The sequence below is a fragment of the Amphibalanus amphitrite genome, unplaced genomic scaffold (genome assembly GCF_019059575.1).
Source record: "Amphibalanus amphitrite isolate SeventyFive unplaced genomic scaffold, NRLGWU_Aamphi_draft 000070F_arrow, whole genome shotgun sequence".
In the NCBI taxonomy this organism is placed as follows: Eukaryota; Metazoa; Arthropoda; class Thecostraca; order Balanomorpha; family Balanidae; genus Amphibalanus; species Amphibalanus amphitrite.
This window is the reverse complement of record NW_024881566.1, coordinates 101,798-127,835: the sequence shown is the minus strand read 5'-3', so window position 1 is coordinate 127,835 and position 26,038 is coordinate 101,798. Positions and strand designations below refer to the sequence as shown.

Sequence of the window (26,038 nt, the reverse complement as noted above, 5' to 3'; positions counted from 1 at the left end):
GCAATATTTCCATACCTCGCCACATAATTCCACCGTGGCGCCACTTCCGTGTCATTACATGCTTGTTTATGTCAGTTAATGTCTGTATACATCTGGGATTTATCTTGAACATTCCATCTGATTATATAACACTCGCGCAGTGCTGATTTCGGATGTAATACGAAGTGACAAACTCACAGTCCGACGCTCTTAAAAAGATCGCATGACGTCAGAAATGAGACAAGAACGCAGACAGGTGTGGTTTCGCGAAAACATCCCACACCCCGTCCCCGTCTCGCGACAGATGTACCCGACAAACAAACACCCTCTAATACAGGATAATGTATTCATTTACATATTCGAATCACATGAGGGCGGCTGATATCGAAAATTAACAATAAAGCACTGGCTGCGGCCCCGCTCGCTTTTCACGCCAAAGCCAGTCTAGTCTCGCGCCATGATCACCTTCGCTCCTCTCATCTCGGCCGCTCTCTCTCTCTCTAGGTGGAATGGCGGCCGGCACCACACGCTATAAATTGTGTAAGAAAAGGAATCAGTCTCAGCCACGTCAGCACGGTCCGGTCGGCTGTGCCGGCGTCCGTTTCTGCTAACAGCAGCTCACGACATGGTGCCGAACACGGGGTTGTGCCGACAGATGCTCGGCCCGTACTCTTCGTACTGCGCCTTGGTGTGGCACACCTGGTAAAACTCGGGCTGCCGGAGGAGAACGGGGCGGGGACGAGCGTCAGAGCAGGAAACTGAGCGTCCGGGCACGGGGTCATGCGTCAAAAGGCATAAATCAGGGCACGGGGCAGAACGTCACGGCAGGAGGCAGAGTGTCAGTGCAGCGGTACAGGGCGGTAAGACAGGGAGCACAGCGGCAGGGGCATTAGCGCCAGGGAAGGGGCAGAACATACGCCAGGGGCATAGCGTCAAGACAGCGGGACAGGGCGGCAAGACAGGGAACAGAGTGGTAGTGGACATTAGCGTCATGGCAGGGGGCAGTGCGTCAAGGGTCATATCGTTAGGGCAGCGGGACAGAGCGTTATGGCAATAACCATGAAGGTGCGGTCCCCTTCTTTGTCCCACGAAACACCGGGGAGCGGCCGGGTACAGAAAATGAGGAGCGACCGAGATTCACGGAATGGGGAGTGGCTGAGATACACGGAGATATGTATATTTAATTTTACGGCAGGCCGCCTTTGCTTTAGATACGCCTTAAAACAGCAACAACAACAGCAAACAAAACTTGGCTTCAAAGTTTAACGATGCGAGAGCGTTAGATATAAGTTGACGAACGTCTAACTGACAACTGTGCCATAATGCTGATAAAAACGATATATTTTCTTCCTTCAAAGGGAGGGACATTGGTAGGAACAACACAGGGAGGGGCGCTGAGGATGCCAGAGCGCTGGGGAGGGAATGGAGTGTCCGGGAGGACGCTCACTCACCGTGGAGGCCAGCATGCTGCCGCCGAACCAGACGGCGTAGCGCTGCATGTGGTGAGAGATCACCTGCACGTCCATCGGCTTCGGCTGTGAACAGGAGCACGGGATCGGGGAGTTAGACAGCAGATCATATGGACCTCGGGCCACACCGCAGATAAACGGATAGACAGACACACTTCGGCTGTGAACCGGGGTTCCGGCGAAGGGGTTACAGATCATACACTATTATACGCATACTGGCCAGACCTGAATGACCGGACCTCAGATCACACCAAAGATAGACAGACAGATAGAAAGACTTCGGCTGTGAACAGTGCCTGGGACAGGCCCGGTCACACCTGAGACGATTTCTGACTGGAGTGCTGCAGCAGTTTCACATTCCATAAAAAGATACTCAGTTAAACAGCATGCATATCATCCATGGGATGAGCAGTAAGGTCCAATCAATCCAGCATATTAGCATGATCATTCCCGAACTACATCGTTGCACATTTTCAGTGACTGCCCGGTCTACTCAATGCCTCGAGACAGAACATCCCCAGCCGTCGTCATCCCCCCCCCCTCGTTCCCCATGTCCCCCGCGGCGTCCACTGACCGTAATGCGTCCCTGGCTGAGCGCCTCGCTCAGTTTGAGCCGCGCGTCCACCTGGCGCTTGACGTCACGCTGCAGGCGCCGACTAAAGTCGCGGAACATGGTGCTGCCGCCCGACAGCACAATGTTCTTGTAGAGCGGCCGGCGCACGTCGATTGGGCAGCTCTGGATCACGTTGTCGACAATCTCCGAGATCGGCGTCGTGAAGTCGGGGTTCGCGAACTGCCGACAGACGTACGGGAGAAGAGTGTCAGAACTCAGAGATGCGACTTCTAATGTCAGTCCTCTGCGAGCTAAAATAGCCGGCAAAATCACTTTACTGGAACATATGCAGTAACATGCAAGACGTGAACGGCGGCAATACGATGGGAAAGACAACGTTAGACGATGAATTTTATATGCCAATGGCGAAACACCAAAATGTCCACAACCGCGTACAAAGCAGTCTGTTTACGCGTTTATCACACTAATTTTTATCTGACAGGCTAATATTAGATTCATGAATAAGCCGGGAAATCATATGTTTGATATCTTATCAGATATTTGTTTCTGGTTCCAAATGTTCACGAGTACAAATCACGCAGAAGCGGCCTTTGTCCAACACCAGCCATACAGGTAGCGTCTCGGAGCACGTGTCATCAGTCACCCGGACACCCCTACCTCCACGTGGAAGATCTCAGACTGGTCAACGGGACAAGCCCCCTACCTCTGGATGGAAGACCTCTCAATCGTCCCCTACCTCTGGATTGAAGATCTCACACTGGTCAACGGGACACCCCTACGGTCTACCTCCGGATGGAAAGTCTCACTGGCCATCGGACCACTCTCCTACCTCCGGATGGAAGAAGATCTCGGGTCCGAGGAAGCGCTCGTAGCCGACGTCCACCTCGAACGGCTGCCTGGTCACCGAGTTGACGCCCTGGTACTGCTTGATCCACTTGGACGGGTCCGCGTCGTACTTGGCGAACTCTTTGGCGATATCCGGACAAATGTAGGAGAACCTGGAGGCGAGACGCGATGGTGATCGCGAACGCCAGAGGGGCAGGGCGCGCCGGACATTAAATATAAGCCAGCAAGTTCTTTGGGAACGGAACCGTACGTAACGCAGTGGTTAGTGAGGCACACAGTGTTGATGGATTGGTGTGGTCAGGAGTGAGGACCGTCAATGTTTATTATGGATCGAAATAGGAAATCGGAGTCGAGTCCAATAATAGTCTTAAAAACATACCTCCCCCTCTTCCCACACACACATGACGTATACATATGTACATCCCTTTCCGCCAAAGAACATTTCAGATTCTGCACGATGTAACTACAGGATGTCCCAAAATTGATGTCACACCCTCTCACAATCTTCATTTTTCCTTCTACGGCGCAATATCAATTTGATTTCGCCGGTACTGGCTCCCAGACCATATTGGTTACATTCTAGTCACGTGACCTTCAAATTGTTGTTACCCTGACCGGTCAAGGGGTGTACGGAGGTCATTTCCTGGACAGTACCCAGCGCGCGCGGACCAGGTGTCCAGGATGGCAAAACTGCAGAGTAAATCGTCCCGCAGCGGGACAGTCGGCATGATTGCCGGTGGCATGACCCACGGCCAAGTCGCCGAGACACTGGGCATGAGTTGCCGCACGATTTGGCGCTGGTTGTCACGCGGCAGAAGCTGATAGACGCCCGCGAACAAGCTAGGTCGCGGCAGCAAGACTTCTGCCAGCCGGGTAGTGCAGCTCGTCATCGCGAAGTGCGGAGCTAAATACGGGCTTATCAACAAGAAAACTGGCAAGGAGGCTGATTGCCAACAGTCATCCAGTCTCCAAGCTGACAGTTCATCGGTACTGGAGGCTGTTTCTAAAGCTGAGGCTCACCAAGCCACGTTTCCAGCCGAAAACCTCTGCTGAACATGTCCAGGGCCATCTTTCAACAGGTTGGCGTCCCGGCTCATCGAGCTAGAACGACGAAGGACTGGTGCAGATCGAACTTCCCAGCATTCTGGGAGAAGGACAAATGACCGGGAAATAGTCCCGACCTGTCGCAGATAGAAAATCTTAGGGCGATCGCTCGGTAAGAGGTGATCAAAATGGCACCAGAATAATCTGAAGGCACGCTGACCAGGAACGTTCGATCTGTGTGGTCCAAGATCAGTCCACAGAAGCTGGACATGTTGATGTCTGATGTCCCGGAACGTATGCTTGCCCGTATCACGGAGAAGGTGCGAGTGCGATACATATATAAGAAAAGCGCACCTCTCATGTTTGTTATTTTCATGCAATTGACGCTGGATAGGTGTGACATTATTTTTGGGACACCCAGTATGTCAAATACAGAAGCCACCGACAAGTCGGTATTTCCCTCATCCTGATTGCAAACCAGAGTGACTGTGACTGACTGGGCCATGAGACAACAGTATTTGTTCAGTGACGACAGCAGACACAGACAGATGATAGCAGTCAGACAGGTGATAGCAATGTTGACAGTCGTTCAGTCGTATATAAATATGCTGTCAGTCGTCCACTCAGTCCTCAGTCAAACGGCCGGCCTGCAGTGACGGCGTGCCGTGCCGATACCCGTGTGGCCGGCGTCGGCCGCTGCCCTTATCGGCTCCTCCCTTCCTGTCCCGGCCCACCGATACGTCCGGTGTCCGCAGCCGGCGACTCGCCCGCTAGGAAAGGTTATACAATCTACGCCACACTTCGCCGGCCGGGGACAATTATATAGCACCAAATATCGATAAGAAAAACACCATCCCAGTCACCGAATGTCACACATCTAGCCTCTAGGTTACGGAGCACCATACATGTCCGGTCAGGGACGAGTACAAAACAGCGCTGTTTTACGATGCCTAATGTTTCGAATGCACCCGGCCAGCATGGAACTCCTCAGTAGAACCCATCCGGTGTGCTACTAACCTCTGCCGCCTCCCCCACTGTCCCAGCAGTATCGATTAGAACAGCACTGGGCGTCCGGCGGCACTCACCTCTCCTTGATGGCTTTGGCGGTCTCGAGCGACTGCTCGGGCGGCACGCCGACCTCCCGCTCGCGAAGCAGCGACTGAATGAAGTAGGTGATGTTGCGTCCCGCGATCGGGATGTGCTTGATGCAGCTGCCGATCACGTAGCCCTCCGCCTGGAGTCGGGGGAAAGGAGGGTGAGCGAGAGAGGGTCAGAACACAGAGTCGGGGAAACGGGAAAACGAGAGCGAGTCAGAGCTCAGAGTTGGGGGACACGGGATAACGGGAGAGAGTTAGAACTCACAGCCGGACCAAACACAGTCGGAACTTAAGTCGGATCCCACAATGACATACACTGCACGAAAATCCCAAAGAATTGAGACAAATGGACGACGTGAGGATATTAGCCATTTTATCCACGTAGTTATTACTCACCACGGGGATAACGTGGGTGACGCCGTCGCCACTGTCGATGACGGTGCCGGTGAGGGTGCGGTCGCCCACCTGGCGGCTCGTCCAGGACGCGGCCAGCGCCAGCACCGCCTGCACGGCGATGTACAGGCCCGGAACGTTGAACGACTCGAACATGATCTCTGGCGGCCGGACGAGACGGTCAGAGGGTGGCCACAGCGAAGGAGCGGTCAGCGGGGCCTAGACAGGCCGGGCGGGGAGTGGTCAGACAGCAACAGAGATCGGCCAGAACAGGCGTCCCAGATAACATCTGACATTGTTTTCACAATCCTTACCAACACCGAGCCCATTTCTACCTCGTCTAGCCGCGAAGACTGGGATATCCGCCTGCTGCGTGCTTCAACGCCCACCTGAGGTGTACCTGCACCGAACACCCATCAACGGTGTTCTCGGACACCCACCTGCGGTATACTCGCGGTTCTCGGGCGGGTTGAGCGGCGGCTCTGTGAGCAGGAAGTAGTGGTCTTCCGGCTCAGCCCGCAGGTATTTGAAGATGGACTGCTCCCAGAAGCGCTCCATCAGGTCCCAGTCCTCGATAATACCGTGCCGCACTGGGTACTGGAGACAGACGGACGGCCGACGGTCAGCGACGCATCGCTCACGGAGAACATTCGTAGACTATTAAATTGTTTTTACTTTAACCACAGACCTTTGTACACCAGCCTATGCTTTGTGCAGAGGTCACCGCTGTACAGAGGTCTATACTTTGACGAATCTCAGGAGAAAATTAATTAACTTTAACAGATTGTTCATGTTACATAACAGCTTGTAGTAGGCACTATACTATTAACCACCAGCTGACGCCACAGCCCACACTGATTATAGCTGGACTCACCTTGATTGCATAGCCGGTGGCGTCGAACGCCTCATCGCCGATGAAGAAGTCGAGATCCTCGACGCCCTTGCCGAGCCGTCGCGCCGCCTGGTCCCCGATACGGGCCGACTCGCGGATGGCGATCGCAGAGGGAAGGATGAACTGGGGCTCCTTGTTACCGGCAAAGCCCAGCTTTGTGTATCTGCAGCACCATGGGTATCAGCTCAAAATAATACCAATGCCGATAGGACAATACCTAGTCATACAGTCATGAAAGGAATGGTGAACTGGACACCATCAAGATCATGCAGCAGGTTCACAGGACCTTTTGGAAAAAGCAGTGCTTATCTTGACTTTTCAATCCTCTTACTTCTAACAGCTTTGTTATATGAGCAATGTAAGCATAAAATGTTATTTACTATGTACTTAGTGACACCAAGAACCAATTCATGTCAATCATCGTTGGCCAGAAGACAAACAATTAGAGGCTGTTTGACATACTGACATACTATTAGATAAGCCTGGTTGATATAGATGGGGCATCTGGCTATCTGATAGATACAATATGCAACAATCTAGGGAAACTGATATGCACAATGAAATCCCTTTGAAACTTTTCTGTTGCTTTTGTGGGCTGTTGCAAAAGGCAACAGTTATCAATCCAGAACATACATTTTATTTATTTGTAAAAAGTCATGTCTTGCTTGGATCATCTCCATGGTGAATGTTCAGTCAAATGATCCGATACTTTTGTGCTCTCACCATTCTCCTCTGGAACTTATGCCCACCATGTGGTGTGGTGGTAAGCTCAGATCAAAGAGCCCCACCCACACTGCGACTGACAATGGGCAATGTTTGTTAGTGAGCTGGAGTGTCCTTTGAACCTGAGTTCCCACCACTTCTGCTATCATTTCCTAATGGCTGCTAGGCAAGGAGAACCCTACCAGGTGAGATGACCAGGTGAGAAGAGACAGTAACTGTCATGGACTCTGGAGTTGGACAGGTAATATCCACATCAATGCAAATATTGATGAATGCCCATTGCCCAATTCATAGTTCATTCAGGACACAGTCACTGGTAAACCTGTAACGTGTTTTGTGTGATGTCATTGTGTGAATAGCAGCCTTTTTCTGAGGATATCTCTTTTAGATAAGTTAAGATTAGGGATAGCGGGCTGATTTAGGCAGGCTATTAGGTGCCCACATCGTAAGTACTTGGAGACTAATGATCAGGATTCAGACAGATAGGATAGCACCACTGGTACCCATTTTTCAACTTATCGAGCTGTTTCTTGAAAATGTTTGTTGTATCTGCCTCTACCACTCCTGATGGGAGGCTATTCCAAAGAGGGACCACTCTGTTTGAGAAGAATTTTGCCCTTGGTAACTATAGGTATAACTATATTGTTTTGGGACATTTCGTAAGATTTGGAATCACTTTAACAAAAAGCATTATTTCAATATCAAACTTAAAGGGACACTCCCACCTTAACATTAGTTTTGAGTTGAGATAGCCAAATTGGTGGCCATGGCCTGCAAATACCGGTTTGGGCACTCACAACATCGACAAATGCTTTAATTTGGAGATATGGAATTTCAAACTTGCAGTTTTCGGATTCTAAGGGGCTAGTGCATTGGTATGCCCCCTTAGAATTTGTGACGTCAGCGGAGATCTAACGATTTGTAAATCTTTTACTAAAACGTTTGGTAGCACGCGGTGGTATATGCTGCTTTGCGCGCAACAAATGCCGCACTTTCAAATAAAGTCTCTAGGAACAGCGGAGATCCCAAAAAGTAAACAAAAGTAGAAGTCTAATATCTTGAAAACCGGTGAATATTTTTCGATGAAATTTGGTAGATATTCGTTTTCGCTCTTTCTGAACCAAGCGACATCACTTTCGTGCCAATTCATTAACTTTTTTGAAGGTGGGAGGGTCCCTTTAATAAATATTTTTTACCCTAAAAAAATGCACGTCAGTATTCTCTTGTGATGCCACCTAGTATTTATGGTAGTCATAAAGCAGGCGTCACACTTCCGTGTTAACGGCCGGAGGTCCGGTGACGGGCTGTGGCCTTGAGACGGCCGCCGGTTTATTACGTCACAAACGTACTATCGATGCAGAGTTTTCTATCGATGTGAGAGCTTTGATTTACGGAGCGGGGAGATGAAAATGACCAGCGCACAGCGGACGCAGGGAGAGGAAAGGATAAAAAAACTTGGTCACAGCAGCGGACTCGCTTCGAATCCGAAGGTCACCGGTTCGAATCCCACCATGCCGTTCGATCAGCGGCCTACAGTCGCGAACTTTTTTGGGTGTATGCGTGCTTTTTTTGTGTGTAGAGGGCTGGGATCGGCAGTGTTGAGGGTGCTAGAGCTCACTGACTCGACCCCAATGCAGAGATCCTGGGTTCGAATCCCACCACGGCGTTACCTAAGCGGCCACTTTATCGTAGGTACTTTTTTAGTTTTATAGGATTGGGATCGGCAGTGCTGAGGGTGCTAGAGCTTACTGACTCGACTCCAATGCAGAGGTCCCGTGTTCGAATCCCACCATGGCGTTGCCTCAGCGGCCACTTTATCGTATTTTTTAAGTTTTAGAGGGCTGGGATCGGCAGTGCTGAGGGTGCTAGAGCTCACTGACTCGACTCCAATGCAGAGGTCCTGGGTTCGAGTCCCACCTTGGCGTTACCGAAGCGGCCACTTTATCGTAGGTACTTTTTTAGTTTTATAGGATTGGGATCGGCAGTGCTGAGGGTGCTAGAGCTTACTGACTCGACTCCCATGCAGAGGTCCCGGGTTCGAATCCCACCATGGCGTTGCCTCAGCGGCCACTTTATCGTACTTTTTAAGTTTTAGAGGGTTGGGATCGGCAGTGCTGAGGGTGCTAGAGCTCGGTAACGCCGTGGTGGGACTCGAACCCAGGACCTCTGCATTGGAGTCGAGTCAGTGAGCTCTAGCACCCTCAGCACTGCCGATCTCAGCCCTCTAAAACTTAAAAAGTACCTACGATAAAGTGGCCGCTTAGGTAACGCCGTGGTGGGATTCGAACCCAGGATCTCTGCATTGGGGTCAAGTCAGTGAGCTCTAGCACCCTCAACACTGCCGATCCCAATCCTATAAAACTAAAAAAGTACCTACGATAAAGTGGCCGCTTAGGTAACGCCGTGGTGGGATTCGAACCCAGGATCTCTGCATTGGGGTCAAGTCAGTGAGCTCTAGCACCCTCAACACTGCCGATCCCAGCCCTCTACACACAAAAAAACACGCACACACCCAAAAAAGTTCGCGACTGTCGGCCGCTGATCGAACGGCATGGTGGGATTCGAACCGGTGACCTTCGGATTCGAAGCGAGTCCGCTGCTGTGACTAAGTTTTTTTTATCCTTTCCTCTCCCTGCGTCCGCTGTGCGCTGGTCATTTTCATCTCCCCGCTCCGTAAATCAAAGCTCTCACATCGATAGAAAACTCTGCATCGATAGTACGTTTGTGACGTAATAAACCGGCGGCCGTCTCAAGGCCACAGCCCGTCACCGGACCTCCGACCGTTAACACGGAAGTGTGACGCCTGCTTTATGACTACCGTATTTATCACCTTGAGTTTATTCATCCGAAGATTGGGCACCTAGGTATGCTGATAATGTTGAAGATAGCCAACCCCATAATTATAAACACAATTGAATCTGATATTTTAGATGCAGTTATAGCTAATTTCATTAGAAATTTCATTAAAAAATCTTCAGTCAAAAATGAAATAACTCACCCGGTTCCGTTATCAATAACGCAGGCCGGTAGCCGACCGGTCATTGTAGCAAGGCGTTGACTCGACGACAGAAAACAATAAAACAGTAGGCAAACAGTACTGTGTCTATTCAAACGATGAATAGACCCTTTGTTGGTCCGAAAATACCTTTAATGAGTCATCAATCAAATATGAAACTGAAGAGGAACCCCACCAATTACGGAAAATGCTAATGGGTGCGCCCTCAAGTGCGCCCTAGCTTCGTTATTGCTTATCAGTCAACAATTTGATTCTGAAAAATGTGTTCACAAAGCCGCTAAATGTTCACTACTTATGCCAAAGAAGGGTCCTGAATGGTAAACTTTCCAGTAGCGCTCACGACTGTATGTCAGCAGCAGAATAGAACAGTTCTTATGAAAGTGGAAGGAGTGGCGCAGTTCTGCGCTGTTTTTGCAACAAGGGGAGTGGCCCCTAAAATGCTGCAATAAGCTATGTGAAGGCCTAAAAGGGACAAAACTATTCGACCGCCACCCTTGCAGCCATTCTATAACTCAGGAACTATACTGGCCCGATCGGAACGAACGAAACACCATTCGAATCAGGGGGTACGATTTTATCAGCCGTTTCGAAGCTCGTGACCCCAGGTGACCTCGGTGACCTCAAGAGGTCAACTCGGCATTGACGCCAATTGCAGCCATTCTATAACTCAGGAACTAATGGGTCGATCGCGACGAAAACACTACCAGTCGAATCAGCATATTCGATTTCATCAGTCGTTTTGAATATGGTGACCTCAGGTGAGCTCAGTGACCTCAAAAGGTCAACTTTACGTTTTCGCCTAAATTGCAGCCATTCTATAACTCAGGAACTACTGGGCCAATCGTGACGAAAACACCACCAGTCGATTCAGCGTATGCGATTTCATCAGCCGTTTTGAATATGGTGACCTCAGGTGACCTCGGTGACCTTAAAACGTCAACTTTACGTTTTCGCCTATTGCAGCCATTTTTTTTTAACTCGGGAACTACTGGGCCGATCGTGACGAAAACACCACCAGTCGAATCAGCGTATGCCTATGCGATTTCAACAGCCGTTTCGAATATGGTGACCTCAGGTGACCTCGGTGACCTTGGGAGGTCACATGACCGTTGTGGCCTATGGCAGCCATTCTATAACTCAGGAACTACTGGACCGATTGCGACGAAAACACCACCAGTCGAATCAGCCGGTATGCGATTTCATCAGCTGTTTCGAATATGGTGACCTCAGGTGACCTCGGTGACCTGGTCATGTGACCTCCCAAGGTCACCGAGGTCACCTGAGGTCACCATATTCGAAACGGCTGATGAAATCGCATACGCTGATTTGACTCGTGGTATATATTTCCGTCGCGATCGGCCCAGTAGTTCCTGAGTTATAGAATGGCTGCCATAGGCCACAACGGTCATGTGACCTCCCAAGGTCACCAAGGTCACCTGAGGTCACCATATTCGAAACGGCTGATGAAATGGCATACGATGATTCGACTGGTGGCGTTTTCGTCGCGATTGGCCCAGTAGTTCCTGAGTTATAGAATGGCTGCAATAGGCGTCAATGCCGAGTTGACCTCTTGAGGTCACTGAGGTCACTTGAGGTCACCATATTCGAAACGGCTGATGAAATCGCATACGCTGAATCGACTGGTGGTGTTTTTGTCGCGATCGGCCCAGTATTTCCTGAGTTATAGAATGGCTGCAATAGGCGAAAACGTAAAATTGACCTTTTGAGGTCACCGAGGTCACCTGAGGTCACCATATTCAAAACGGCTAATGAAATCACATATGCTGAATCGACTGGTGGTGTTTTCGTCACGATCGGCCCTGTAGTTCCTGAGTTATAGAATGGCTGCAATAGGCGAAAACGTAAAGTTGACCTTTTGAGGTCACCGAGGTCGTCTGAGGTCACCATATTCGAAACGGCTGATGATATCGCATACGCTGATTCGACTGGTGGTATTTTCGTCGCGATCGGCTGAGTAGTTCCTGAGTTATAGAATGGCTGCAATAGGCGTCAATGCCGAGTTGACCTCTTGAGGTCACCGAGGTCACCTGGGGTCACGAGCTTCGAAACGGCTGATAAGATCGTACCCCGTGATTCGAATGGTGTTTCGTTCGTTCCGATCGGTCCAGTAGTTCCTGAGTTATAGAATGGCTGCAAGGGTGGTGGTCGAATAGTGTTGTCCCCTAAAAAACTGTATCGCGCAATCGTATCGCGTACTCGTATGTGTAGTCGACTGCAGAATGATGTTCCACTCCTTAGAGGCTAATAGCTATCAGTTGACCAGAGCGCTAACTGCTAAGTTGTGTCGTTTATCACGCAATTAAGCGTGTCGATTGTGAGCATTGGGACAAAACTATAATTTGTAAACTCAGCCCGTGTGATGCGGCACAGCCTACCACTCCAGGCAAATAATTGCCTGCGCCAGTCGCCCCGTAAAATGGAAAGAGGTTCACTACAGTGACAGCGGATTTATTACGAATTAACACGAGCCGGTCCGTTCGTCGACCAGACGCGGCGGCGGTCACAGGCAGAGAGAGGGACGTAACGGAAGTTACTAATAACTCCAACTATGGCCGCCAGGTGGCGGATGCAGACAGCGCTGCAATGCGTGAACGGGGGCAACGCACATCTTCAGCTGCGGCCAACAGGTGGCACGCAGGTCGCAGATCGTCGCTCGGCGCACCAGTTGGGCACTGGTGTGGAGGCCGAGCGCCGTTCACAGACAACGCGCCACAGGCGGCACGACGAGCCACAGACGTCACCACACCTGTTAGCAGGCGCGCAACCAGAAAAATATTTCGGAGGGGGCACAGCACTAGGGGGCGCAGTTTTTGCCCAGGTGGGCGGCACCAACCTACCCCTCCAAATTTGTTTCTCCTCGGATTTCGTCCACTTGATTTGGTAAATTCATTAAAATAAAATAAAAAGATAATTTAGTGTATGAGTCCCACACAATGTGCCCGTGCCTTTCCATTGCGTGACCTAGGTCGGCGCTACACGACTCTGTGAGTGAGGGGGACGGAGACATGCGAACCAAAACTCGCTACATACGACACATGCCACATTTATGTTTCGTTAAATATTTCCTCAGACCTGCATCTCTACTACCATAGTGACAAGATACTTTTGAATGCGTACCTTCGAATGGAGGTGCCATGTCTATTGTCTATTGAGGGCGATATAGAATGATTCGAGAGCGGCAAAATTGTTTCAAAACTCGGTATCATTCCTTCCTAGGTGCAATGATATATTTGGGGGTCGATTTATAACAACTAGTAGGGCGGCAGAATGACTCCCCGCGCCCCGTAGGGGGGGGCCGAAACGCCCCCCCCCCCTGTCCTTTTTGGTCGATATCTCCTAAACGGCTGGCGATATCGCCACCAAACTTTCAGGACCCCTCTGGGCATCAATTTTACACATTGTGACCAAAATTTTTCCAGAGGCTATGATAGGTTGGCCACAAATGACGTCAGAATGACGTCATGTTCTGTCATTTTCGACCGAAAAAGACCTTCGCAAGAAGACCACTCAGGCCTATAGCTTTGAAGATACAGAAAAATGATCAAGACATAAAAGGTGTAAAATTGACAGGGCTACAAAACTGCGATCTCGGATTTTTGAAATTTTTGAGTTTTGACCCCCAAAAATCAAAAAAGATTCGGATATATTTTTGGATATATTAGCCAAAAAATCCAAAACGTTTTTTGAAGTTCGAAAAAATCGGAATATATGTGATAGTACCTACCGTCTTCTATCTCCATACCAAATATCGATACCTCGTTTTTTGGCCAAGTTATAGCGAAAAAACTTCTAAAATGGTGACGTCAAAGTTTCAAACTCAAGTTTTGGCGATTCTGGACCTCGTAGAGCAAAACAAAGAGCACCATTAGACTCCCCGTGACGAGCTGCATCGAATCGATACCCATTTTATGCAAAAATATCAACTTTGAAATTTGACCTAATTTGACCTGACCTTGACCTGACCTTAACCGAAACGTGACCTAGGCTGGCCGCAAAGACTGCCTAACCCACATAATCGCATTTGTCATGTAAAATGGACCATAAAACATGTGTCACACGACACTTTCATATTGTGACCCCGGTGACCTGACCTCGCTGTGACCTGACCTGGTATCAGTGACCTCAGATAGCAAGGTATGTATTTGACGAACAATGTACCATCGATGGTTTTCGATAAATTACCAATTTACTCGATTTCACAACACATTTCTTGAAATGCCTGTGAACGGTGAAAATTTGACCTTTGACCTGACCTGTGACGTCATCGGTTTGACCTAGGTCAATGAAATTTGGTCATAAGGTAGTTATCGGGTGGGGCTATCGAACTCCGTTTGAATTTTGAAAATCGGCCGGTAACTTTCCGAGATCTTAGGGGGGGGGGGGCCGAACCCTACGGGTGGTAGGGTCCCCCGCTAGCCCTACGGGGCGCGGGTTAATATTCCACAGGGCAACATGTTGCCAGGGGCATCTACGCGCGAAAAAAAAAGCTGGTCAAATGGTCAGACTTGCTTAGACAGGCGGCGCGAGCTCAGCCGAGGGGCGGCACATGCTTCAGAGAGCGGCACTTCATAGCTGAGGGGCGGCACTCAGTCGGAAGGGAGGGGCGGCACTCTGACAAGGGCGGCATTTTGGGGCGCACGTAAAGTAGTTCGTCTTGTATGATTGGTCTGATGACGTCGATGTCCAAGCATGTTGCTAATGAAAGGCGGCGTATTGATCACGGAGGGTGACATGACCCCTCAGAGAGCGGCATTATTCTGAGGACGGCACCTTTTGTGAAATGTATGTAAACAGTTAGAGGGCGGCGTATCGACCACAGAAGGCGGCATAACATCACAGAGGGCGGCATTGTTCTTGCTGAGGACGGAATAACGCCTTTTGTTACCTGCATGCAAGCCGTTAGAGGGCGGCGTACTTACCACGGGGGGGGCGGCATTGTTCTTTCGGAGGGCGGCATTGTTCTTTATGAGGGCAACATAATACCTTTTGTGGACTGCATGCAAGCTGCTAGCAGGTAGTGTATCGACCACAGAGGGCGGGATAACACCTCAAAGGGCTGCATTGTTCTTTCTGAGGGGGCACAACATCTTTTGTGGACTGCATGCAAGCCGTTAGAGGGTGGCATAGCGGTCACAGAGGGCGGCATAACACCTCATAAGGTGGCATTGTTCTTTCTGAGGGCGGCATAACGCCATTTCGTTGCCTGCATGCAAACCGTTGGAGGGCGGCGTACTGACCACAGAGGGCGGCATGTTACCTCAGAGGGCGGCATTACTCTTTTGTAAGGCGGCATAACGCATTTTTGGACTGCATGTAAACCGGTGGAGGGCGGTAAAACACCTCAGCGGGCGGCCTTGTTCTTTCTGAGGGCGGCATGACACTTTTGTAGACTGCATGCTCACATTTTAAAAGGATTTGCAGGCGCCTTCGGCGCCTGCAAATCCTTTTCGTGCGCAGGGGCGGCATTTGCCTCGAGGGCGCCTTCAAAGCTGACGGAGGGGGCAAATGCCCAGTGTGCCCCCCCATTGGTTGCGCCTCTGCCTGTTAGCAGGGTGTGGTGGTGCTGTGAAAAGTGGAACATAGGCGGCGGAATGGGGAGGGCACCAGGGCACCGTGCCCTCCTTTGATTTTGTCATTTTAACATTAGCCCTATGGGCGTTGCATGGAAAGAATGGGACAAAAATTTGGCAGTGCCCCTCCTTAACCCTCGCCCTGGCAGGGCATTTTTCATAACACGGCCTGGCAGGGGGGGGGGTCGATGCGACCCCCCCCCCTCGCGATTGGCTCCTATGGCACCTAGAAACACGAAATTTGGTAGGTAGGTGGGCCCCCTGGAGTTCTCGCCCCTGTGCAAATTTGATTGCTCTAGGTCAATATTTAGGGGGGTTTTGGGGGGTATAAATGTAAAAATTTCGCTAAAAATAGGTCAAAAGTATTTCGCTTATAACTTTTGATCTAATTAAGATAGAGCAAAAAGAAAAGCACCAGTGAACTCAGCACGTCAAGGCGCGTCGAATGATATACTTTTTAGCTTGCTTAAGTGTACTTAAAGTTTTTCTTAAATTTTAAGTAAACTTAAATTAATAAATTAAGTTAAAGTTAACCAAATTGCATCATATCGCAAATCATTCGATTCGGCTGATCACCAGGAACACAATGATACCATTTTTTAAGCTCTAGCGTCATTATGTGCCAAGTTATTGGCAAAAACGTCATTTGACCTCAGTTGACCTCATTTGACCTGACCCATGGATAAGTACACCAAACAAAGAAGCACCAAGTGACCTGCTGTTAAGTACTGTGGTTTCAAAGCACAAAAGTGATAGAACGAAGCGGATATCTCCAGTATTTTCCGAATTTAGTATTTTCCCATAGGCTTAACATTACGACGTAATGACCTCTAACTGACCTCAGGTCAGTGACCTCAAAAAACCCGAACTATATGTTATACAACTCGGTGAACTTAGCACATCCTGAAAGTTTGAAGGAAATCAGTGCAAAACTGTGAGTTGGACAGGTGCAAAAAGAAAACTGAAATTTGACCATGACCTTGTACCGGTTTTTCTGACCTGGTGACCTGACCCAAGGTCACCCGGACCTGAAATTTTCAGGTCGTATGTAAAAAGGTTGCCCCATAGGCTGTGCCAAATTTGGCGGCGCTGCGCGCCGCCGTTTTTACGCTATCTTCGAAAAACCTTAGGGGGGGTCGCATCGACCCCCCCCCCCTGCCAGGGCGAGGGTTAATTGAAGGTCTTCCGCCGCTACTGAAGTGGAACATCATTCTGTAGTCGACTATAGGTACTTACCTACCTACTTGCGTCTTGGATTTTTCAGATAAAAGTCACCTGCATCCAGGTCGGACCATCGGTCACTTGACTTTACCATTACCTTCAATCAAATAAATCGGGGAAATTCGGTAACGGTGTCAGCCAGAATGACGAACGTTGGCAGACAGGGACAGGCAGTGATGGACGTATAGACAGTTGCTACGGTCCGTTGAGACTCAAGGGACAGTTGCTGATCGACAGCGACAGACAAAGGTGAGTGCTAACGCCGGAGGCGATCTAACATTATCTCAAGGGCATGGAGTCGTAATTTCATATACTCCTTGCAAGGTCCGATACTTTAGTTTTGGGCACTTTGTAGGACTTTGCTTGAAGCTGAAGAGATAGGTAGATAAGACAAACCTATCACGTCATCAAAGTGATCAGAATTTTTCGTCAATAACTCCCGATCAAGTTGACCTAGCGAGTTGGAAAAGCCACACATTGACTTCAGAAGTTCTGCTGCAGCTGAATCGTGTGATGTGCGATACCTATCCATGACCTCATTCGATCAACTCTGTAACCTGAGCGGCTGTGACCTGACTGGACCTGATTCATCCTATGTTGGCCTCTTCCAAACAAAACAAAGCAAAAAATATTATTCGACACACCTGAGCGTGTCGAGCAAGGTAGTGCCAATATCGCGGCTCTTCACCTCGCTCGTTTTTTCCGCACGGCTGTTTTTTACCTCAATTAGGGTCGGAAGGGGATGGTGGGGTTTAAACTCTCGGGCGAGGCGAACCTTTGTAGGAAACCGAAAGATCCAATCGCTGTCCTGTGCCGATGAGCTCGCGGCTCGCGCAATTCCCTGTCGATGAGTCACACGTCCCAGCGCGCGGTGGCCTCACCTGCCCGGCGCGCCGCGGTCCGAGCGCCATCCTCCGTCAGCCGGTGGTCATCCCGCGAGGCCTTGGGTTCCGGGGACCGCCGCTGATCCCGGCGGCTGCAGCGTGCAGGCCGGACCGTCTCGGTACGGCGGGACCGGTCCCGCGCCGGCGGCCGGTCGGCCGTCTCCCTCTCAAGGTGGAGCGGCCCGCGGCCCGCCGGCGCCCCCGGCCCGTCAGTTGGAGCGCGACCTTCGTGCGAGAGAGGTGCGTACGGAGCGGGGAGCGACCGAGCGTGCTAGACGCGCTGAACTGTGCCATAGCTGTGTCCGAGACCTAGCCACCGAACGGAGTGCCGGTACGCTGCAGCCGGACCGCCTGCCTCGTTCTACTGCAGCTACGATTTAAGCCGTTCTCAAACCGTTCTCGGACCGCTCTGTTACCTGTACTAAGGCTGCGCTTAGGCTGTCCCAGCCTACCGCCCCTCTGTGGACTGTCCGTGCTGTGAGCTCTCTGAAAGTACCAGCAGCAGCGTCTGCCGAAGATGACCGGCCCCGTCATCTACTCGGTGTCGGACGTGAGCGACTCGCAGGCGGCTGCGCTCCGTCGCAGGTTCCTCGAGGCGGTGGAGAAGGAGGAGGTGCGAGGTGAGTCCTGATCGGCCACAGCGGCCGAACGTATCCGGTGACGTGTGGGGGCGGTGGCCGGAAACGGTGGGACGGGTGACCTACCGTGGTGTGTGGTATACCGCTGCCTACCAACCGCAATGGCCATCATGAAATTAATGATTCAGACGATTTGTATCTGTCATGAGCCTGCAAAACACATTGAATACCTAATGATGGACGCATTATTATTTACCATCAACCGAAATATTTCACGTTTTGCTTTGAATCATGATGCGAGTCTTTGACGAGTTTGAACACCATTAGCTGGTGATGTTTAATGTTATAAGGAAGGCGACACATTTTTACGGCGACACATTTCTACACGGAGTTACAGTACCGTTCGAGAAGCTTATTTTGTTCTTGCCATCATAAGCCGTCAGTTGTATTAGCTCCCAAGATTTGTGCTCTTTGTGCTCGATAAGAACCTGTACCGTTTGTGGCTGCACGACACGACTCTCGTCGACACTATGCAGTATCATGTTAATTGCAATAACAATTTTTCAACCATTCCCAGTCTCGGGTTCACGGTACCAAAAAACATTCAAGTTTTATATTGTATGAACATTGAACATAACAATGCACATCACAAGTCTCGGCAAGTGTATCCGTCGTCGAATTGACACCGGCTGCACCCTCCATTCGAGTCACTCCATCATAACGATCAGAGGGAGCACGCGTACACCATGAACGATGGACATATATATACTTGCAAAGTGTTACTTGACCTGACGTGAACAATTGAACATTTACCGATTGTAGTATGTCACCAGCGGTGACTTCAACGCTCGAATGCTCGTATGTGTGTACATACTACATACTGTGTATGCAGTCACAGTCACGGCTGGTTGGTATATTCCAGCAGCAAAGTCGTTCGTCATTGTCGTCATTGGCCAGTCCGTTTACCAGGCTCGGTGCATTCATAATTTAATCTGTTGTCTTTTACTTTGCACTATCGTGTTTATAGGCAGCTACCGTGGATGTTGTGTCGTGAGCCGACTGGCGAGACTATGCGGTTCTTGGGCAGGTTTATACTTGGCTGCGCGATCCACGATCACACGTTTACACGGATCCTACCCGGACCGTGCCGGGGGCGGCGCGCGACTCCCATCTCCCCACGTGCTGCCATCTACGCGGGCACGGTAACAATGCTGCCAAAGCAGGGGGATTTCTACCGGCGGAGGGAGTCCTGTTAACATTAACGGGCGACGCCACCACACCTTACCCTCCTTAATTAAAATGGGTGTAACCACATCAGCGTTCGGGCTTGTAACTAAACAACGCGTTAATCCCACCGGCGTACAAAAACACAACCAAAAAAAAATCCAAACATCGACCTCTACAAACAGCTGCTTTACGTCAATTTCCCCGACGCATCGCCCTCCTTAAAATCGAACGCACGGTACCATGCGAAGAGGTAACGAACATATCAGAGTGCAACGACGATAAAAAAAAACACAAGTCCAGCTTCTCAAGACACCGGGGAGTCATGGTGTGGGAACAAAAGGTCGCTGCCCCTCACTTATTCGTGGCGGTAAGGTTACAGAGAATCACACAAAGATTGGCTCACAGTATACGACCTGTTCGTTTCAATCACAGTTCCATTATAAGTCGGCGGGTTGCTTTCCGGCGCCTGCCGGACCGGCGGCCGCCGCGTGTGCTGGTCCCAGCTCCGGCGTTCACTGCTTGTGTGCCAGCAGTTACCGGCTGATCCGCCGCGCTGGCGCCGTTTCCCGTTCCCAGCTGTCTGTCTCTGTCCTCGCCGACTCTGGGCGAGTCTGGCGACCCGTCTGTTTCTGGCCGACCAGTGGTGTCGGCGCTGCTGCCGGCGTCCGTACCGGGTCTACCCTCTGCAGGAGATCGGCCGGGTGTGCAGGTGCCGCTGGCCGGTACCGGGTCGCTGCCAGTACCGCTGCTGACCGGGACCGTGCCCGTGTCCGGGCTGCTGGCCGCACCTGAGCCGCCGGCCGCCCCGGTACCGGGCCGCTGCTCGTGACGCTGCTGACCGGGACCGTGTCCGGGCTCCTGGCCGCTCCCGAACCGCTGCCGCTGACCGGTACCACCGACAGCGTCAGGCCCGCTGGCCGCGCCGCGTCCGCTGACGATGCCGTCGCCGTGAGTCGCGCCCGGCCGGCCGACTGCGCCGGGTCCGGGGACTGCACTGGGCTCGGCAGGCGTGTCGGGGTCGCGGGGCGCGCCAGCATGACGGAGCTGATCGGCGTGTCGGGACCAGATCGCGCTCCCCACGTCCACTTCGAACGACAGCGGGCCCGTCTGGGCGGTGATGACGCCCCGCCGCCACTTGGACGGTCCACCGTAGGCCCGTGTCCAGACGTGGTCTCCGATCGAGAACTGCCTGTTGTGACCTGGCCTACCGGCCTGCCACTGGCGAAGTTTTTCCTCGCGCTGCCGCACGTCCACATCCGGCTTTAGGAGGTCCAGGTTGGTTCGCACGTTCCGTCCCAGCATCATTTCCGCTGGAGACCTCCCCGTGGTCGCGTGTGGCGCCACCCGGTATGCCATCAAGAACCGCTGTAGGCGCTGAGAAAGCGTTCCTCCGTCCTTGAGTGCAGCTTTCAAGCCATTCTTTACGGTTTGCACTGCGCGCTCCGCCGCCCCGTTGCTACTTGGATGCCACGGCGCTGTCCTGATGTGCCGAATCCCATTCGAGTTCAGGAACTGGGAGAACGCAGTGGCGGTCAGCTGGGGTCCATTGTCGCTGACCACCTGGACCGGCAATCCAAACCTGGCGAACATTTCGCGCAGAACACGCACAGTGCTTTCCGTGCTGGTCTCACGCATCGGCACTGCCTCCACCCAGCGCGAGTAGCTGTCATACACTATCAGAAAGAAAGAGCCCTGGAAAGGTCCAGCGAAGTCGATGTGAACCCTGAACCAGCAGCTGTCCGTCGGTTCCCAAGGGTGAAGTTCAGCACGCGGTGGTGCCCCGCGCTTTTCCATGCAAGCCGCGCAGTCACGCGCCAGGGCCTCCAGCTCGGCGTCCATGCCCGGCCACCATACGTATCGGCGCGCCACACCTTTCATTTTGGCGCTGCCCAGGTGACCTTGGTGCAGCTCTGCCAGCACCTGTTGCCGAAGGCAGTGGGGAACCACCGTCCTGCCACCCCAGAGCAGACATCCCAGGTCCGTGGAGAGCTCATCCCGCCTCTGACGGAACGGGGCCAGCTCCTGCTCCACCTGTCCGGGCCACCCACTGTGCACGTACGTCAGGACGCGCGACAGTACCCGATCGCGGCGTGTCGCCGCCGCGAGTTGTTTGGCCGTCAGAACTGGAGCTACACCGTCCATGAACAGCAGATACGAGCCGCCGCTGGTGTCGTCCTCAGCGTCCGCTGGCTCGACCTCTCCGCCTGGCACTGCCATACGAGACAGACTGTCCGCCAGGTGCATGTCTTCTGATGGACGTAGCGGGCGCCCCGGCACCGCCATGCGGGACAGGCTGTCAGCCAGATGCATGTTCTCCGAGGGTCTCAGCTCGACGTCGTACGTGAAGGCTGCGAGCTGCAGTGCGTACCTCTGTAGTCTCGCCGCAGCGAGGGTCGGCAGCTCGCGTTCGGGACAGAGGATACGCGACAGCGCTCTGTTATCCGTGACGAGAGTCCATCGTCGGCCATAGAGGAACTGCCCGAACCGTTTGACGGCGAATGACACTGCCAGAGCCTCCTTTTCCACCATCGGGTACTTCCTCTCGGTGCCGGTGAGTGTGCGGGAGGCGTACATTATTGGGCGCTCCAGTCCTTCGCCGTCGGGCTGTGTCAGTACTGCTCCCACTCCGACCTCGCTGCTGTCCGTTACCAACTTGAGCGGCGCCTCCGGCTCGTACCGCTTGAGTACCGTGTCTCCTGCCAGGAGCTGTCTGACCTGAGTCAGCGCGTGTCGACATTCGCTGCTCCATTCCCACGGCACCCCTTTCTGCAGCAGGCGGTAGAGCGGCGCCAGCAGCGTCGACAGGTTGGGTAGCAGCCGCTGATAGTAGGTGATACTACCCAGGATGCTGCGCAGCGCCTTGACGTCCTTGGGGTCCGGCATGTCCAGCACGGCTTGGACCTTGTCCTTCACCGGCCGCAGTCCGTTCGCCGATATACACCAGCCGAGATACTGCACTTCATCGAGTCCCAGGCGGCACTTTTCTCGCTTCAGTTTGACCCCGTGCTGCTCCAGGCGAGCCAGCACTCGGTCGAGCCGCTGCGCCAGCTCCTTCCGGTCGGCGCCTGCGATGAGCAGATCGTCCTGGTACGCCACGCAGCCGTCAATTCCATCCAGGATATGGTCGATCGCTGATTGGAAAATTGAGCTGCACGCCGAGATCCCGAACGGCAGAGCGAGCATTCGGTACCTTCCTCGGTGTGTGACCACGGTCGTCATGTCACGTGACTCCTCTCCGAGCTCCAGCTGTAGGAACGCGTCCTTAAGGTCGAGTTTACAGAACTGCTGTCCTCTGACGTTCGCGAAGATGTCCTCCGGCGTTGGCGTCGGGTGCGTGGCCATCTGCAGTTGCGGATTTACCGTCAGGCGGTAGTCTCCGCACAAACGTATGCCTCCATCGGCACGCGGGACTGTCACCAGCGGAGTGCCCCATCCCAGGGCGTCGTTTGGTCCGATTTTCTCCGCTATACCGGCTTCCACCCACCGGTCCAGCTCCCGCTCCACGGCTGGTTTGAGCGCGTAGGGAGGCAGACGTACCGGCCTCGACACAGGCTGCGCGTCGGGTTTGAGGACCAGGTGCGCCTTGGTCCCTTTGATCCGCCCCGGGCGGCCATCGAACACCGGCGCGTGCCGATCACAGACCGCTTGCAGATCTGCGGCCACGCCGCCCGGTCCGACGGTCAGTACTGCAGCCTCGCCACTCGCGCTGATGTTCAGGGCCGACATCCAGTCGCGGCCCAGCAGCCGTCTCTCGCCGGGCAGGTCGACCACCACCAGTCGCAAACGGTGATCACGCCCCCGGAACCTCACCGACACCTGACCTTCACCGATCAGAGGGATGACGTGACCGGTGAATGAGGTGAGGTGCAGTGGGCTGGGCCTCAGCTGCAGACCGGGGATGAGCGTGTCACGCCCCACCGCCGTTACGGGGCTGCCGCTGTCCACCAGCATGTTGATTTTTACCCCGTTGACCGGCACGGTGACTGTAACTGCCTGCGTCAGGTTCACCGAGTTGATGCTCCCGAAGCCGAAGTCGATGCCCCACATGTCTGTATCGTCCTTCTGAGGGCACTGGTGCCGCAGGTGTCCGACCTTGTTACACTTGAAGCACCGCCGCGTCTCTGGACGCCTGCCGTCGGCGCCGCCTCCGTCAGCCGTTCCGCCGTCGCGCTCCCGGCCGCGCGGCCGCCGCGGCTGCTGCTGCTGGGCAGGGCGCCCCCTGCCTGTTGCCGGCCGATGCTGCTGCTGCTGCTGGTCCTGTCGCGCAGGACAGTCGCGGCGCAGGTGACCCAGCGTTCCGCAGTGATAACAGCGGACCGCTCGCCGTCCGCGCGGCGCCGCTGCCCGGCCAATGGCCGGCCGCCCGCCCACCGCGTCCACGGAGTGCGGCTCTGGCGGATAGGGCGGCTGGTCGCCCACGGCGGCTGGCCTCTCCGTTACGCGCGTGGCAGCCAGCTGGGCGCCGAGCTGCTGGAGGTCGCGGTGGGCACGGCCCGCCTGCCGGACCTCCTCCAGTGTGAGTTTGTCCCCCTTAGAGGCCGCCAACTGGACAAGCTTCTCTTGGAGACCCGCTCGGCAGCCCAGCACGCACTGATCCCTCAGTTCTGTGTCCGTTTCCGTGGCGGGGTAGCTGCACAGCGCGATTTGGGCACGGAGGCGCCCCAGAAAGTGCTCTAGGTCCTCCGATGCCTCCATCCGCATTTGGTGGAACGCGGAACGCTCTGCCACGGTGTTCCTTACTGGGGACAGGTACGCTGTCAGCTTCTTTTTCAGTTTGTCGTAGTCGTCGGCCTCCGCCGTCGCGTCGGTCTCCTCCGGCAGGGTGTCCACGAGGTCGGCGACGTCTGGCCCGATCAGATGCAGGAGGACGGCACTCTTGCGGTTTGAATCCTGAATGCCGACGGCGGCCATGTACCTGTCCACCTCCCTCAGCCACCTCCCAAAATCCCCGCCCGGGGAATAGCGCGCTACAGGCGGGAAGGCCATCCCTTGGGCCTCCATGACCATTGCCTGCACACCACACTCACAGCAGCCACAGGTCGGTCACGCGCACAGGCTATCACCTCACTGGCGCCGACCGCCACACCACCGCTCACTCGTACGGACTGCCCGGCCGCTCGCTGGCCACACGGCAGCCAGTCACGCGGAAGAAGTTACTTGCTGCATCCAGGGGCAGTGAAGTCAATCTACCAACACCCTCGCGTGGGTGGGGATCGACGACACCTGACCGGCCCCAATGTGGTGTCTTGCCGCATCCAAAGAGGGCGTTCCACCCTCCGCACACCGGTCACGGCCCGCCGGCCGCTCCGTTAACAGCACGAGCCGCAGCACTTCCTCGCACTTCCGCACCGCTCCGCCGACACCCGGCGACTGGCGGCCCCGCGCCCCGCCGCCGTCGGCTGCCCCCTTGCGGCAGACCGCCGAAGCTCGCGTGACGTCACACTCACCGCCGCGCCGCCGCACGCGTGGCGGGATGCAAAGATGGCCGCCGCGCCGTCCCGCCGCGCGAGCGAAAATATCCAGCAAAATCACGCCGGCGCCCTATGGCCACACTGGTGCGAGCAATTCGGTACACGCAGGACACGAAACTGTTCGGAACTTCAACTTGCCAAGACCGCCACGCCACTCCGCTCCAGGCCAAATCAGGCCTCCCACGCACCGGATCGCGATCCCCAGCGTGTCTCGGAGTGCGTCCGCTGCTCGCCAGTCCGAAATCTCGGTCCTTGTCGCCAAGTGTTGTGTCGTGAGCCGACTGGCGAGACTATGCGGTTCTTGGGCAGGTTTATACTTGGCTGCGCGATCCACGATCACACGTTTACACGGATCCTACCCGGACCGTGCCGGGGGCGGCGCGCGACTCCCATCTCCCCACGTGCTGCCATCTACGCGGGCACGGTAACAATGCTGCCAAAGCAGGGGGATTTCTACCGGCGGAGGGAGTCCTGTTAACATTAACGGGCGACGCCACCACAGTGGAGAAGCTGCCAAGCCACCTGCCCTATTCCTGGCAGGGGCGGTCGCAGACTTGGCGTTTGGGGGGGGGGGGCCAACTTGGCAAAGGGGCCCCTGCACTGACCCGGGGGGCCCGGTGCTAGCTTAAAGGGGCCCACGGGCGTAGTGCATGAGTGCAGAAATCTAGCCATGACCGGTGAAGCGGGGGGGGGGGGGGGTAGGGAGCGGCACCCGGGCGGAGGCTCATTGCCAGCTTTGAGAGTGTACTATGTCGAAAAGGTAAGTTCATTTGGAAGCAGACATGTGCATGGATCCGAGTGATGGATCTATGATCTCAGTGGATCTCGAGGCAAATTGCAGACTCGGATCTATGATCCCACCGAATCCGGCGTGAAAAATTTATTCTGGATCTATGATCTCACAGGATCTGACGATAAACCAAGAACATGGATCTATGATCTGAGTGGATCCCACCATGCACAACATTTGAAACCAGGTTTTCAAGTGTTTCTATGTCAATAAGTGCCATAAAACTATGGCTTATGACGTGTT

The 26,038-nt window shown here is 53.6% G+C and overlaps 2 protein-coding genes across 2 annotated transcripts in view; one reads left to right on the top strand and one right to left on the bottom strand.

Annotated features, from left to right (window-relative positions):
* Positions 1 to 306: 306 nt before the first annotated feature.
* LOC122379049 (actin-related protein 3-like) lies at positions 307 to 10,424 on the bottom strand. Its single transcript, XM_043360918.1, has 9 exons — positions 10,016 to 10,424; positions 6,277 to 6,457; positions 5,843 to 5,999; positions 5,406 to 5,563; positions 4,998 to 5,146; positions 2,852 to 3,020; positions 2,023 to 2,241; positions 1,431 to 1,514; positions 307 to 693 (listed from the first exon to the last, which is right to left on the bottom strand). Exons 1-9 carry the CDS (start codon positions 10,057 to 10,059, stop codon positions 598 to 600), a joined length of 1,257 nt encoding a protein of 418 aa, XP_043216853.1. The 5' UTR covers positions 10,060 to 10,424; the 3' UTR covers positions 307 to 597.
* A 7,313-nt stretch (positions 10,425 to 17,737) lies between these two features.
* The window catches only part of LOC122379048 (motile sperm domain-containing protein 2-like), a 36,924-nt gene continuing 28,623 nt past the window's right edge, over positions 17,738 to 26,038 (top strand). Inside the window, exon 1 of the mRNA XM_043360917.1 lies at positions 17,738 to 18,349. Within this exon, the coding sequence (XP_043216852.1) occupies positions 18,247 to 18,349 (103 nt within the window). The 5' untranslated portion in view covers positions 17,738 to 18,246. The remainder of the gene's footprint in view (positions 18,350 to 26,038) is intronic.